This window comes from Leishmania infantum, chromosome 30 (assembly GCF_000002875.2).
Source record: "Leishmania infantum JPCM5 genome chromosome 30".
Lineage (NCBI taxonomy): Eukaryota > Euglenozoa > Kinetoplastea > Trypanosomatida > Trypanosomatidae > Leishmania > Leishmania infantum.
Window position 1 is genome coordinate 1,239,870 of NC_009414.2, and position 12,821 is coordinate 1,252,690.

At 57.6% G+C, this 12,821-nt stretch overlaps 3 protein-coding genes across 3 annotated transcripts; all 3 read left to right on the forward strand.

The window, feature by feature from the left end:
* Positions 1-1,007: 1,007 nt before the first annotated feature.
* On the forward strand, positions 1,008-3,935 carry LINJ_30_3440 (putative CAS/CSE/importin domain protein; the record flags this gene model as incomplete). Its single annotated transcript, XM_001467161.1, has 1 exon — positions 1,008-3,935. The coding sequence occupies one exon, from the start codon at positions 1,008-1,010 to the stop codon at positions 3,933-3,935; it is 2,928 nt and encodes a 975-aa protein (XP_001467198.1).
* A 3,946-nt stretch (positions 3,936-7,881) lies between these two features.
* On the forward strand, positions 7,882-8,586 carry LINJ_30_3450 (hypothetical protein, unknown function; the record flags this gene model as incomplete). The annotated part of the gene is made up of 1 exon (XM_001467162.1): positions 7,882-8,586. One exon carries the CDS (start codon positions 7,882-7,884, stop codon positions 8,584-8,586), a length of 705 nt encoding a protein of 234 aa, XP_001467199.1.
* A 2,209-nt stretch (positions 8,587-10,795) lies between these two features.
* Positions 10,796-12,649, forward strand: LINJ_30_3460 (conserved hypothetical protein; the record flags this gene model as incomplete). Its single annotated transcript, XM_001467163.1, has 1 exon — positions 10,796-12,649. One exon carries the CDS (start codon positions 10,796-10,798, stop codon positions 12,647-12,649), a length of 1,854 nt encoding a protein of 617 aa, XP_001467200.1.
* Positions 12,650-12,821: the final 172 nt, after the last annotated feature.

Sequence of the window (12,821 nt, forward strand, 5' to 3'; positions counted from 1 at the left end):
AGTCGACTGTGAATGATGGGGAAGGGGTGGGCTCCATTGGCGATGGTGGTGGTAGCGGCGTTGTGGTGGGAGCCAAAGAAGGAGAGGATGATCATCGCCCTATGACCCTCTCTTTCGTTGCTGGCGCGTGCGTCTTACCACCATCTCCTCAATGCGCTCACTTCTAACCCGCCCTCCCCGCCACTCGCAACACGGTGATGCAGCAATGTCGCTGTGGGCCTTTTGCGTGGCAAACGTGGCAGGGGAACCGTCTTCGTCGCAACGGCAAACACGCACACACGCGCACCATTTCGGCTGTGCCCTGGACACGCATCTCTTCGCAGCTACTTTCATCCTTTTCCCTGCCACCCTTCTCTCCACAACGCTCGCCTCTCCTCTTTCACAGCTTCACACATGAGTACGAGAGGGGGCTTCAACCTTCTTGCTGTACTTGCGTAGTGTTTTGTTCCTCTTCTCCTCTCTCTCTGTAGGGACCATTAAGGCGCCGACGCAGCGGACGCAGTGTCCTAGGGCAACTGCCGCGCACGGATTCAGGTGTGTGCTCGCTCCCACGGTCGTGAGCCCCCGTCTGTGATTTCCAGCGGTGAGCAGTGTGCCCAGCGTTACTCGCACAATTGTATAAGGGCATCGAGCAAACTTGCTGCTGACCACCACGGTACGACACATACACCCAGTGGGAAAGCGGACCATACCCACCCTTCTCCACCCCTCCTCGTCTTGATTCCGACCTCCCCTTTTCGGTCTCTCGCCCACGCTGTCTGCCTGCCTTTTCCCGTTCCCTTATTTTCCGCCTTCTCGGCGTACCACCGACGTAGCAGCGAGGTGTGCGGGCTTGTGTGACCGAGTACCCTTCCGCTGACTCGATGCTGAGAAGGACTTGATCGCCAGAAAAGGTAAACTTTTTTTTTGTGAGATCATCTTCGTGAGTGTGGACACTGCCGTTCCGCTGTGCGCTGCACGCTATCGTTGCCGTAGCAGCGTACCAGCTCCTTGTCTTTGCTTTCACGATGCAGCCAATCAACCCAAATGACCGGAACACCCAAGCGCGGTTCGTCGAGATAGCTTGCAGGGCAGCCTCGCCGGACCCGACGGTGCGCACGCCGGCGGAGAGAGAGCTTCTAGCTTACCTGGATGCCGTGGACCAACAAAGCGGGCTGCCGCAGCTACTGCTGGAGCTCACCCATGGCGAGACTCCTCACGACACCTTCTTCGCCATTAGCTTTAAAAACATGGTGAAGAAGTGCTGGGATCCCTCCACGTCAGAGCACTGCATCCAGGAGTGCGATAAGGTCGCTGTGCGCGCCACGATTATCGAGAGCATGCTTCGCTCATCGGGTGCGGTGCAGCGGAACTTGGCTGAAGCAATCGCCCTCATCGCCCAGGTTGATTTCCCCACTGCATGGACCGACGCTTTGTCCCTGATCGTAAAAGTGCTCACTTCCGGAAATGATGTTGCCCAACTGCGTGCTGCGCTGTCCACGTCTCACAGTGTGTTGCGGAAGTACCGCCATCAGGGCGAGTTGACAGAGGCGCTTGTGCACGAGCTGCGTGCCATCTATAGCTTGCTGTGCCCCGCGCTGGTTCGCAGCATGGAGTCGCTGCTCTTGACAACGGAGACGCAGGGTGCCAATGTGACCGAGGTGTACAAAGGCATCACCGATGCCGTGGAATGCCTGCGCGATATTACCTCACTCGACCTCGGTGACGAGTTCATCGAGCGCATCGGCCCCATCGTAAGCATGTACAATCAATGCCTCAGCAGGGTAAGCGCGCCGCCAGCCTTGTATGGAGTTCAGGCAAGTGCCATGATCGACATGAACTCGGCCGTGATAGCGTGCATGACGCACTGGCTAAACTCGTTTGACGAGGACTTTGAGAATTTTGCGCCGCAGTTCATCGAAGTCGTGATTGGGATGCTGGCGAATCAACTGAGCAGCGACCCTTCCATGGACGATTTGGTGGTTTGCTCTCTCGAGTTGGTCAGCAGCGCGTGCCGGGGCACCACCCGCTCCCACCTGAACACGAGAGAGAAGCTGCAATATATACTGCAGTTCATCCTCCTCCCCAATCTTGCACTTCGCGAGGATGATCTGGAGACCTACACGAGTGACCCGGACGAGTACATTAAAAAGAACATTGAGGGTTCCAACTTTCACACTCGCCGCCGCGCCGCCGTAGAGCTGGTGCGCTCCCTGCTTCTATATCTTCCGGAAGTCGCGCGGCCGCTCCTCGCCGAGGTGACCACTGCACTCCTCCAAACTGCACACGGAGACTGGAGGGCCAAAGACACTGCCATCTACCTAGCATTTGTGCTAGTGGTGGATGGGCAGCTGGTGAACACACAGCGCGGTGTGACAGCGCAGCAGCTCAGCGAAATTATTCCTGTTGCTCAGATCCTTGACGGCCACGTTTTCCCGGAGATCAGGTGTGATTTGTCAGCGCAGAGCCCTGGCATCGTCAAGGCGGACTGCATGCTCGTCGTTGCAGCCTTCCGTCACCTCATCGCCTCCACCGCATACGAGTTCCTAGTGCCGGCTCTGACTCGCCACATCGCGGTTGGGGACGCCGTGGTTATGACATATGCGGCCCACACCCTCAAGTGCTTTCTTTCCATCACCGAAGCGTCGGCCGCCGCTGCCATTGAGGCGGTCTTTGCGGGAAACGCCCTCAGCATTCTGGAAGGCCTCTGCGTGCGCATTCAACAGGCAGAGGCGCCGAATCCGTATCTGATGCAGTACCTCATGAGTGTATGCTTCCGCTTTCCGAAACTTGTCGCCCCCTTCGTGACACAGGTGATGGCTTCTCTCCACACGCCGCTGTACAGAGCCGTTCGTAACCCTTCCAACGCGCTGTACAGTCAGTGCATGTTCGAGGTCATCTCGAAGTGCGTGGCGCTGCAGCCGGGAGCAAGGGGTGAGTTCGAGGGGATGCTGTGGCCCAACTTTGCACACGTGCTACGTGAGAACGTTGCTGAGTACGTGCCATATGTTCTCCAAGTATTTGCCCAACTCGTGCGCACGTACCAGTCCAGCGATGCTGCGCAGCGGTGGGCCGAAAACCCTGCTGAGAACTACCAAGCCCTCGTCTGCCCGCTTACTCAACCGCAGATGTACGAAATGCGTACACAGATACCTGCTCCAGTGTGCTTGCTCTGCGCGTTTGTCGAGGTCTACCCGGGATACATGCATCGGAACGGGATGACCAATCCAGCTCTGAACGTCTTCAACATATTGGTGCGTCTCAAGAATTACGATAACGAGGGCTTGAACATTCTCACATCTATGCTGCTTGCGTACCCTGCGGATGTCATGGATATGTACATGGACACTGTATTCAAGGTTCTGATGGATCGATTGCAGAGTTCCCCTACACCGAAGTATGTGCGCATCCTGATCCTATTCTTGTCGGTTGTGGTGGTGCAGCGCCGGGACGCTGACTACCTGGTCAATCGCCTCAACAACATCGAGGGCGGCTTGTTCATGAGGGTTCTCGGCAACGTATGGCTGCCTCGCATGCAAAAGATCACCGGCGATGTGGAGCGAAAGACATGCGTGGTGGCGCTGGCCAGGCTTCTTTGCGAGTCCACAGCGCTGCAGTCCGACACGGCAGCGTGGGTGACGAGTGCTTCCAGCTGCCTCAGAATGCTGCACGATGGCGTGGAGCCGGACGACCACATCAGCTTCACGCCCGCTGCGGGCGCGGCGCAGAATCCAGAGTCCCTGCTTGGCAGTGCCATCGGATCAGATGAGCTCACCAGCTCGTTCCACCCTCTACGAGAGGCGATGCAAAGGCCGCGTGACGTCTGCAGCCACGTCCCCGACGCCCAAGCGTTCTTTCAAGCTGAGTTGTCAAGCTTTCTCAAGGGCCGCGGCGCACACCTCTCCGCCTCACTCAAGCAGTGGCTTGGCCCGCATACTCCTGCTTGGCTTTCGTAAGATGGGCGCTACTGGCACGCATGAAGGGGTGACGTTGCGTCTCACTCTCTGGCGGCTCTTAATGAGTCCTCAGTGATGTTTGCAAGACGGGCAAACGACGCGCATACACGGGCGAGTGCCTGTGGCATTGCAGAACAACGAAGTGCAAGCGAAACGCCACGCGGCAGGGCTGATTCTGCCCTCCTTCTTTTTAGTTCGCTGATGATGGAAATGATTCGCACAAAAGACACGATTGACCTCTCTTCTGATGCATCGTACTTTCTCTTGTTGACCCCGCAACACGGATGCGGTTGCCGATGACTTGACGTGTGACCTTCGCGCCTGCGCGTACATATTGGTCGGGGGAGGGTCTCTTCAAGCACGGGAAACATTTTGCGGTGTGTAAGGTCGTCGCAGCATCTTTTCGTTCTTGTCTTTGTAAATCGTCGAGGTTGCGGTTTTCACACATATACGCGCTTGCGGGTATGCACGGCGTGCTTTCCCCTTCGTTTCTTCCGTTCTTCTTCACAGTACCACTGATAACGTAGGCCACCCAACCGTGATGTCAGGATGTAGTACCCACGCTCTGTGTGTGGAGGCCGAGAGCCTGCAGCCCGGCCTCCGGGCACGGCTGCGGCCTCTTGGTGTCGGTGGACAGCGCTTGGCTGGCGCGGTGCCGAGGAGACGTGCTGGCGTGATGATCGTGTTTAAACTGCCTCACCAGGTATCAAAAAGACGAAGGAAGCGCATATAGATTTTTGCCTCTTTCTTTTTCCCAACTCGCCGATTCTGCGATAGAGCAATGAGCACACCCGACCCCCCCCCCCTACCGCGTGGTGTGAAGCCGCCCTAGGTATGCATGAAGGCAACGCCGGCGCCGTCACCCGAACACGTCCGCTGCCCCGAACTCTACACACCACCCGCTTTGCAGGTCGCCTCACAGCCGCTCACATCATGCCGGGCGCCACCTGGTGCATCCGCTCCCTGAGGCGGCTCAGGCTTCCCTCCCACTGGTAGGCTGTGTGAGGGCCGGGCGGGATATGCTCGAGTCACGCTGACGCTCTGCCTAATCATGTGAGTGGCACCAACGTGCTCACTGGCTCGGGCGGCTTCGACACCACGCCATCCAGGGCCTGGCTGCCGACATCGGTAGCGACACACTGCACCGACTTCCCCACCTCGAAGGTGCCTGGCCCTTGTCGCCACCGGAAGTGTCTCGGCATGGACAGGGATAGGGGGGCCGCCTAGTCGCCTCCCACTGCATGGGGGACTGGACCCTGAGATACCACCCACTCAGGTCTCCCTCCCGTTATAACGGAAATCGACGCGGCTACAAAAGGACAAGTACAGAGCGGAAAACAGATGTGCAAGCTGCATATACGATGGGAGTGGCATGCCGTAGTGCTTTTGCGGCGCCCTGGTGAAAGACGTGTGTATTCCATGGATGCTGCTCTGGACAGATTGTAAACGACGCATTTAAGGGGGGTTACCTCCCCCTCCTCCTTTTTGCCCTCGTGTTATGGGCGGCGTGCTTCTTACGGGCGCGAGGCTCGGAGGAGGAGGGGGTGGAGGTGTCCCTGATGGGGCACTGGAGCGTTGCGATATAATGGTCTCGCCGTGGACCTGCATGTGAAGGGGTGGTTTTGCGGGTGTGTCGGAGGTGTGATTGGTGCTTGTGGTTTCCATGTATCGTGTGACGCTTTAGAACTTAAGATTTTGTTTTTGTGTTTTTTTTTTCACGGTTCTGCCCATGTATGCCATCTGCGCTAGAACAAGCGAAGGAGCTAGTCTGCGGGACGCTGGCTATTGCGTGTGTGTGCTTCTTGTGTTGTCTTTCATCGGTTAATAGGACCGCGACAACGCTGCAAGAGGAGGAAGGGAGGTATCTCTTCGTTCCCAGAGCGGCGCTGTGCTTGTATTTGCGTGAACACGGTGCATGCCACCCCCTCGGAAAAAGGCCGATATGAGCAAAACATGGCAAATCAAGAGCTAACCTCTTGATCTGCTCTGCTTGGCCTCTTCCGATCACTCACCGTCCTCCTCCTGCGCTTACTTCTCATTCAGCGCAGCTCGCACCCGCTAATGAAGTCCGCCACGATAACGACAGGTGAAAATCCTACGAACTTCAGACGAAAACAGCAAGAGAGAAGAACAAGAAATGCGACTCTTTCCTCCAAAAAGTCATGCACACGCACACACATCAGCAACGGATTCTGAAACGGCAAGGAGGGTCGTTTTCTTTCCACCGGTGAAACGCTCTGTGCGCACTGCACCAAACACAGGGCGGTGTGTTAGATCCTTCGCGGCTGCTTGGGTTGTCAGACGTAGGCTGGTTTAACGCTCATATCGCATCATGGTGCTCTGAGTAACACGTCACAGACATGCAGGTGTACACACACACACACACTTCCCTCGCTTTTTTTTTTCGTGTTGACCAACACCCTTTTTCAACGCCTCCTTTTCGACAACTCTTCCACACACAGGCTCCACATACGTGAAATCGTTGTGCACACCAACACCCACAGAGGCGCACGTGTGTTGTACCGTCACCCCACATGAACAATCGTTTCGCGCACCCAGCGTCTATCGCACCACAGGCGCAGACCTCCAACTACCCCACGGTGCACAACATTTATTTTCGCTCTTCACCGCTGTCCACGCTGCCGACAAGGCGGAACACAAAGTTCAAGTGCCCCTCATGCGGGGTGTGGGGTGAAAAACGCACGGTGTGCAAGGTGTGCCTCTCTACCATACCAGGCCCCCGCCGCATCTACGCGCCCCCCTCTTCAGAGACCGCGAAGCGTCAGCCAGCCAGTTCAGGTCGACGGCACACCGTCGTGCAGCCAGCCACGCAACTCGGCGTGGCAGCAGTCGGCGCTACGGAGAGCAAGAGAGGCAAAAGTATCAAAGACCCGGCCCCACAAACCACTGAACGGGCGCTGAACCTACGCGTGCCTCGCAGCCGTGCTTTCCCCGCTCTGCGTACAGCGACAGCGCCGACGCCAGGAACCCCGCCATCCACTGCGGCGCAGGCGCAGCAGCGTAGCCGAGGCATTTGAAGTACCTGCATCATCTGGTTCACGACGTGTGAACCGTGGAACTTGTACCACGCCGAGATGGTTTCCTGGGACGGAGAGAGATGGCGGTGTGCCTTTGTGTGGAAGTTGGGGAATTCGGTGCCAGATAGGTGCAGGGGAGGATGAGAGGGCTCACATCTCTACCCTTTTTCGTATCGCGACGTGCATCACTTGATCGTCCCGCCATGATCATCGTTCCTGAGAGAACCGAAAAAGCAGGAAAAAAGAGCGAGGAGGCCCATCGCCGCTTTTCTGTCGCCTCGTGCTCTTTGTCCTCCTCCTCTCTACATCTCTGGCTGTTTTTGGTGTTCTCGACACCAACCGCCTTCCCCCATGGGCCCTGGGGCGCCCTGCCGACGAGCCTCGTGCGTTTCAGTACAAAGTGTTTCTGCCATGTTCGTTCTCTATCCAGCAGCTTGGTGGTGCGCCGTAGTCCCCGCCTTTCTCCCCTCCATGCGCGCACTCTCACCTACCTAGTCCATTGCACGCGTGCGCGGATGCGTTTGTCTTTGCCCCCTTTTTCTCGCTCCCACCCTAAACACTCACACAACGACAATGACGCGGCGTGTGTGTACGTGTCCCCCCATGGGCGGATGCCCTCCTTTGTCGGCTTACGTTCGACGCCTCGAGCCCACCTTCAGGTGAGGAGACTCCAGCGTGAATGCACACAAAAACGCGAGCACAAAGCCATTCACCATCGCACACAATCAAGGTATAGAGGCGATTTGCACGCGTATGCCATGCAAATTATGCACACCTGTGCATCGCACACCACACCTATAGATTTCCACGTCTCCACCCTCGTCGCCACCATTTGCATACTTCAGTGTTTGGCGAAGGTGTGCGTGTGTGTGCCAACGCAAAAGAAGGCATGCGCAGCAGCTTGCCGCATGAAGCTTCACCTGGAGGACGCTTACGAGGAGCTCTGTGCCGAGTACAACACCACGCCGCTATGTACATTCCGTAGCTCTCTGCGGAACACGTACGCTTCGCCTGATGGCGAAGTCTTCATGGACGCCTCCTATGTTGAGGGCGATCACTTCTGCGTCTTCGCCGAACTGCTGCGTCGACTGCTGCGGCGGCCCATCGCATTCATCCAGCCCACTATCGTGCAACTGGACACCGCTGCGCCTCAGCTGGAACACTCCGTCCTCTACGCGCCAGAGGAGCAAGTCGGTCACGCCTACTACGCCGTTCCGCCTCGTCTACTGCGAATCAAGCTTCTCCTCTCGCGCAACGTGAACAATGCAGATGTAGAGCGCGTGTGCCGCCTCATCGTGGTGCAGAAGGTGTTAGACTGCGTTCCGTTCCCAGCATCGCACAGTAACTCTACGAAGGCAAGTGTCCAAGCCACAGGAACCCTGCCGCAGTTGAGCTGGCCGGAGAGAGCAGCCATCGAAAGCATCGACCTGCACAACTGCGTGTTTGTTTCGCTCCCAGGTGGGCGAGCCTTGCGTGCTGCCGCGCGACGCAACGTGTACGTTCAAAACGTCTTTCTAGAGGGGTGCAGCGTGAATGCGGCGGTGGTGGCGCAAATAGCGCGAGCGACTCGCGGCAATAGGGAGCAGTTTCGCCTCGTGGGTACCTCGTCCTGACGCTTGACAGCACGCACACGCATCCACACGCTCGCGGACGGGCCTCCCCGCAAAGCAAGCCCGATGAGCGAGTGGTGACGGGCAGCCGGCACGCGGTGTTCGGAAGCGACACCGCCAAGGCTCCCTCCCACACATGTGATGAAGCTGTGGAGGGGTGCTCGACGATTCGAGGGCTGGAGGCAGCGGGGAGACGCACATCGCCTGTCTTCTTCTTTGCGCCTGTACGAGGTGCTGTTCTTGGTCTATCTTGGTGGTACTCGAGACTCATCATATGACCGGCCCCCTCGCCTTCTGTGTGCTCTCTCGCACTCCTTACTGCTTCCCTTCCTCCCTTGTTTCTCCGCGACGACTCTGTTGCCTTTTTCTTCACCTCTTCCCGTTGGTGCCGGCGGCTTTATCGATTCTTTTGCCGCCTTTTTTTTCATAGTTCGGCGCATATCTGGGAGACTTCTCTTCATCTTTTCATCGAATCAAGACTGCGATGGCGGGCTGCTTGTTCTTGAATTGTGCGACGGGGACGGGGGAGCAGAGGGAGAAGCGCATGCGCACAACTCAGGGAAGACGCAGCCGTTGCCTTCGTCAAAAAAAAAAACATTATGCTGCTTGCGTGTAAGGGAGACATTCGCCTCCTCGACTGCTGCCCACCCCCCGAGAGCACGCTGGAACCCAAACGTACACGTCTGGAGCCGCGAAGAGGGTGGGCTACCGCAACTCTGCACGGTGGAACGAGAGTAGCGAGAAGGGTGCGTTTTGTGTGCGCTTCCCATATTTGAGGGGTCTGTTGCACACTTGCACACACGCGCACACACGCAGGCACAGCCACACGTTTGTACTCTCTCGGCGGGCTGTCCGTGTGGGTGTGTGTGGTTTCTACCTTTCGCTCTCTGTGACCGTCTGTGCAGTTTCGCTACGCACCCTGTTGTTTGATCTGACTTCGGTCGCAGCACACCCGCCTTCGTCGTAGCCGACATCGCTTTACGCCTGCTTCGGCTACCTCTTCCGCACTCAGAGGCTTGTGTACACGTTGTGCATCTCGCCACCCCCTACACACGCAGGCATATCGCACCTCTCATCGTTTCATCATCCGTGTTTCCTCCATTTTCATAGCCTTCAGCGCCGGGGGATGCAAACCGATGAGCGACTGCGCATTGGTCTTCGTGTGCGATGACGTCTCTGTGGCCGTGATTTCTCTTTTCTTCTTGAAGGCGTGCGATAAGGGCGGAAGCGGGGGAGGGATGGCCGATAAATGGTGTGACGACGACGAGCCGAAACACTCTGCACCGTTCCCGTGGCGTGCTTCACCCGCCATGCGGCCTCTCTTTGCCCCCATTTCGCTCTTCACGGTTCAGATCTCGAGGAGTCGAGTCATTGCAAGCCTTTGGCTCTTGCCTCGCTCCGCCCCTAGCCTACCCACCGCGACAGGGGCCCGTGCGCGACGGACGGAGGGTATACGTCTGTCTGTCGTTTCGTGCGTAGTGTTACCCGGTGAGGACTTGAAAACAGCCGAATTCTCATGGGTCGCTTTGCCGGCGCTTGCGGTATGGAGAGCGCGAGTGGAGGGATACCAGACTGGTATACTCTTCCACGGAAACAAGGAACTCGCCCTGCTGGGAAGCGCTTGGGACCATGTGCTGGAATGCGTCATGCTCAACTCTCGACATCATTCTCTCCACCCTCTTTTCTTCTGCTTGTTTTTGGAGGTGGGAACTGGCAGATTCACGCGGATCCTTCGTTGACTCTCTGTGTGTAACGCCCTCTTTCGCTATTTCGTCTCTCGCTGTCGTGTTCTTTTTTTTTGTTGCCGTTCTTGTTTTATAACTCTCTGTGTGTCTCTTTCTCTTAGTCGACACACGCTGCTGAGCTGCCATACGTGGCTATACACTTCTGCTGTTTTCTTTCGCTTTTATGTTTCGCGTTTTCATTGCATGTGTGTTCACGTCTCGCGATCATATACGTTTCTAGTTTAGTGCCACTTCGCGCATAGCGGTGCTCTTCGTCGGGTCTGCGGTCGTGTGTTTTACCGCACCGTTCTCTCTCTCTCTCTGTGTCCTCGTACCAGCCGTGTCGTGGCCCGTGTGAGAAAGCGCTTCCTCTCGCCCGTGCCTTGCAGGCTGAGCGAAGCACAACAGCAGCACCCCCGTCTTTTTCTTCCCTTGCTCTCTTCCCTGTTGTGTGACTGAGGACACATTGCGAACCGGATTCGCGAATCATGGCCACGGTTTACACTAGCGTGCCTGGGAAGGAATTCGCGAAGGGGGTGACGCTGGATGAGGCGAATCGCATCGTGCGCGTTGACGCGGGCCTGCCGTCGTTGTCTGCCCTGCAGGTGGGCATGGTCGTGCGCTCCATTGGTGGGGTGCCGGTAGGGGATGGCCGATGCGAGCAGGCCCGCCACCACAGCAACCGATCGCAGGTGCTGGTGGTGCTTGGCGCGCCGCCCAAGGACGAATTTGATCTAAGCTCTGACGACGACGACGCAGCAAACTTTAAGCCTCCGTCGACACTCCCCCCGCTGCCGCCGGAGTTCAACAATAGTGTGGCCCAGAACAGCTCCGCTGTTGTCTATGAGGCCACCGTGAAGTGCGGGGCGGGCGGTTGCGTCATCATCATGTGCGAGGGGGCCAATCCGGCCTTAGCCATTACCTTGGCGGCCGAGAAGGCAAAGGCGGAGGTCATGTACATTGATACGGTGGCTCGCATGAAGACACGGCAGACGATCGAAAATGCCGGCGGGGTGTTGAAGAAGTCGCTGGAGAAAGGACTGTGGATCTACGTGGAGCAGGCGACCAAGTCTATCACGCTGCTGCGCCAGATTAGCGACTGCATTATGGAGGTTCGGGCGGCGGGCAAGATGCACGCTCAGTCTCGCGTGTTGCTCATGTGTGAGCCGCATCCCCACTTCCCCGAGGCGCTGATGCGCGGGAGCGTGACACTTCGCAGCCGGCTGCAGAACAACAATATGGCGGAGGTGGACATTCGCGAAGACCTATCGGAGAGCGCGCACCGAAAGCAGGCCATCCACGGCGATGATGTCGCCTCAAGTGAGACTGCCGCGAAGCCTGAGGTCACCAAAACCCGCAAGAAGGTGCGCATCTCGAATCAGGTGAACATTGTGCACCTCGAGAAGAGCACCTTCATGGAGATGAGCGCGAGCGCGCAGCCTCCACTGGAATCTGGCACATCCCACGACGGCATCTCACGCGTGGCCAAGTACTCCTTCGGCTCGAACGAGAACTTGATTTCTCTCTCCTACGTGCGCGACCACCGCTTTGCGATCGGCACGAATAGCGGCTACGTCGTCCTGATCGACCGCAACGGGCTCCCCCTGATCCAGTTCCGGCCCCACAAGGCGTGCATCTGGGATGTCAGTTTCTCTTCTCAGTTTGACTTCTCCACGGCCTGTGAAGACGGCACGAGCGTCATCTACAACTACTCGCTGGCCAACCAGGAGCTGACAACGGTGTCCGTGGCCTCCTTCCAAAACGACGTGTTCGCCGTCACGTACGCTAACCCGAATGACGTGAATAGCGGGGTGCTCTCCGGCGGGCTCAGCGCCACTGTTTGCGTCTTGCACTCAGACCGGCAAAACAGCTCCTTTATCGCCTGCCGCACGTCTATTCAAGCCATGTGCGCCACTCAGATGAACCAGGTGATCGTCGGTGGCGGAACTGGCGCCTGCACACTTATCGACACCAACCACTGCGTGGTGACGGATATTACCCACGCTCACAACAAGAAGGTGCCGGCCGTCGGCACACACGGTAACGTAGCCGTGACCGGTGGCTTCGACTGCGTCTTGCGCCTCTGGGATGTGCGCAACGGCTTCCATTTGACGTCACAGCGACAGCTGAACGAGGTGATTACGGCGGTGGCGATGAATGAGCGCTACATCTCAGCGTGCAGCGGCTCGAGCCTGTACGTGTGGGACCCGCGTAAAATGGATCGCACGCTGGCGGTGAAGGCGAATGCCTGGAAGGACCTGACGCGTGGACTCGTGCTAGACGGCAGCACAATTGTGACCGCCTCCGTAGACGGCGTGGCACGCATCTGGGAGGTCAACTAATGCGGGGTGCGAGATACTGGCCGGGGCAGATGTGCCGTATATTGGTGTAGGGAGGCGCCGGGGGACAAGAGCGAAGCGGCGCAGTTGTCTGTCGACATGCGTGAGGGTGCACGTGTGTGTATCGTCCTCTCTCGCACCCCCCTACGCATGAAGCGATGTGGTAGGCCCAGAC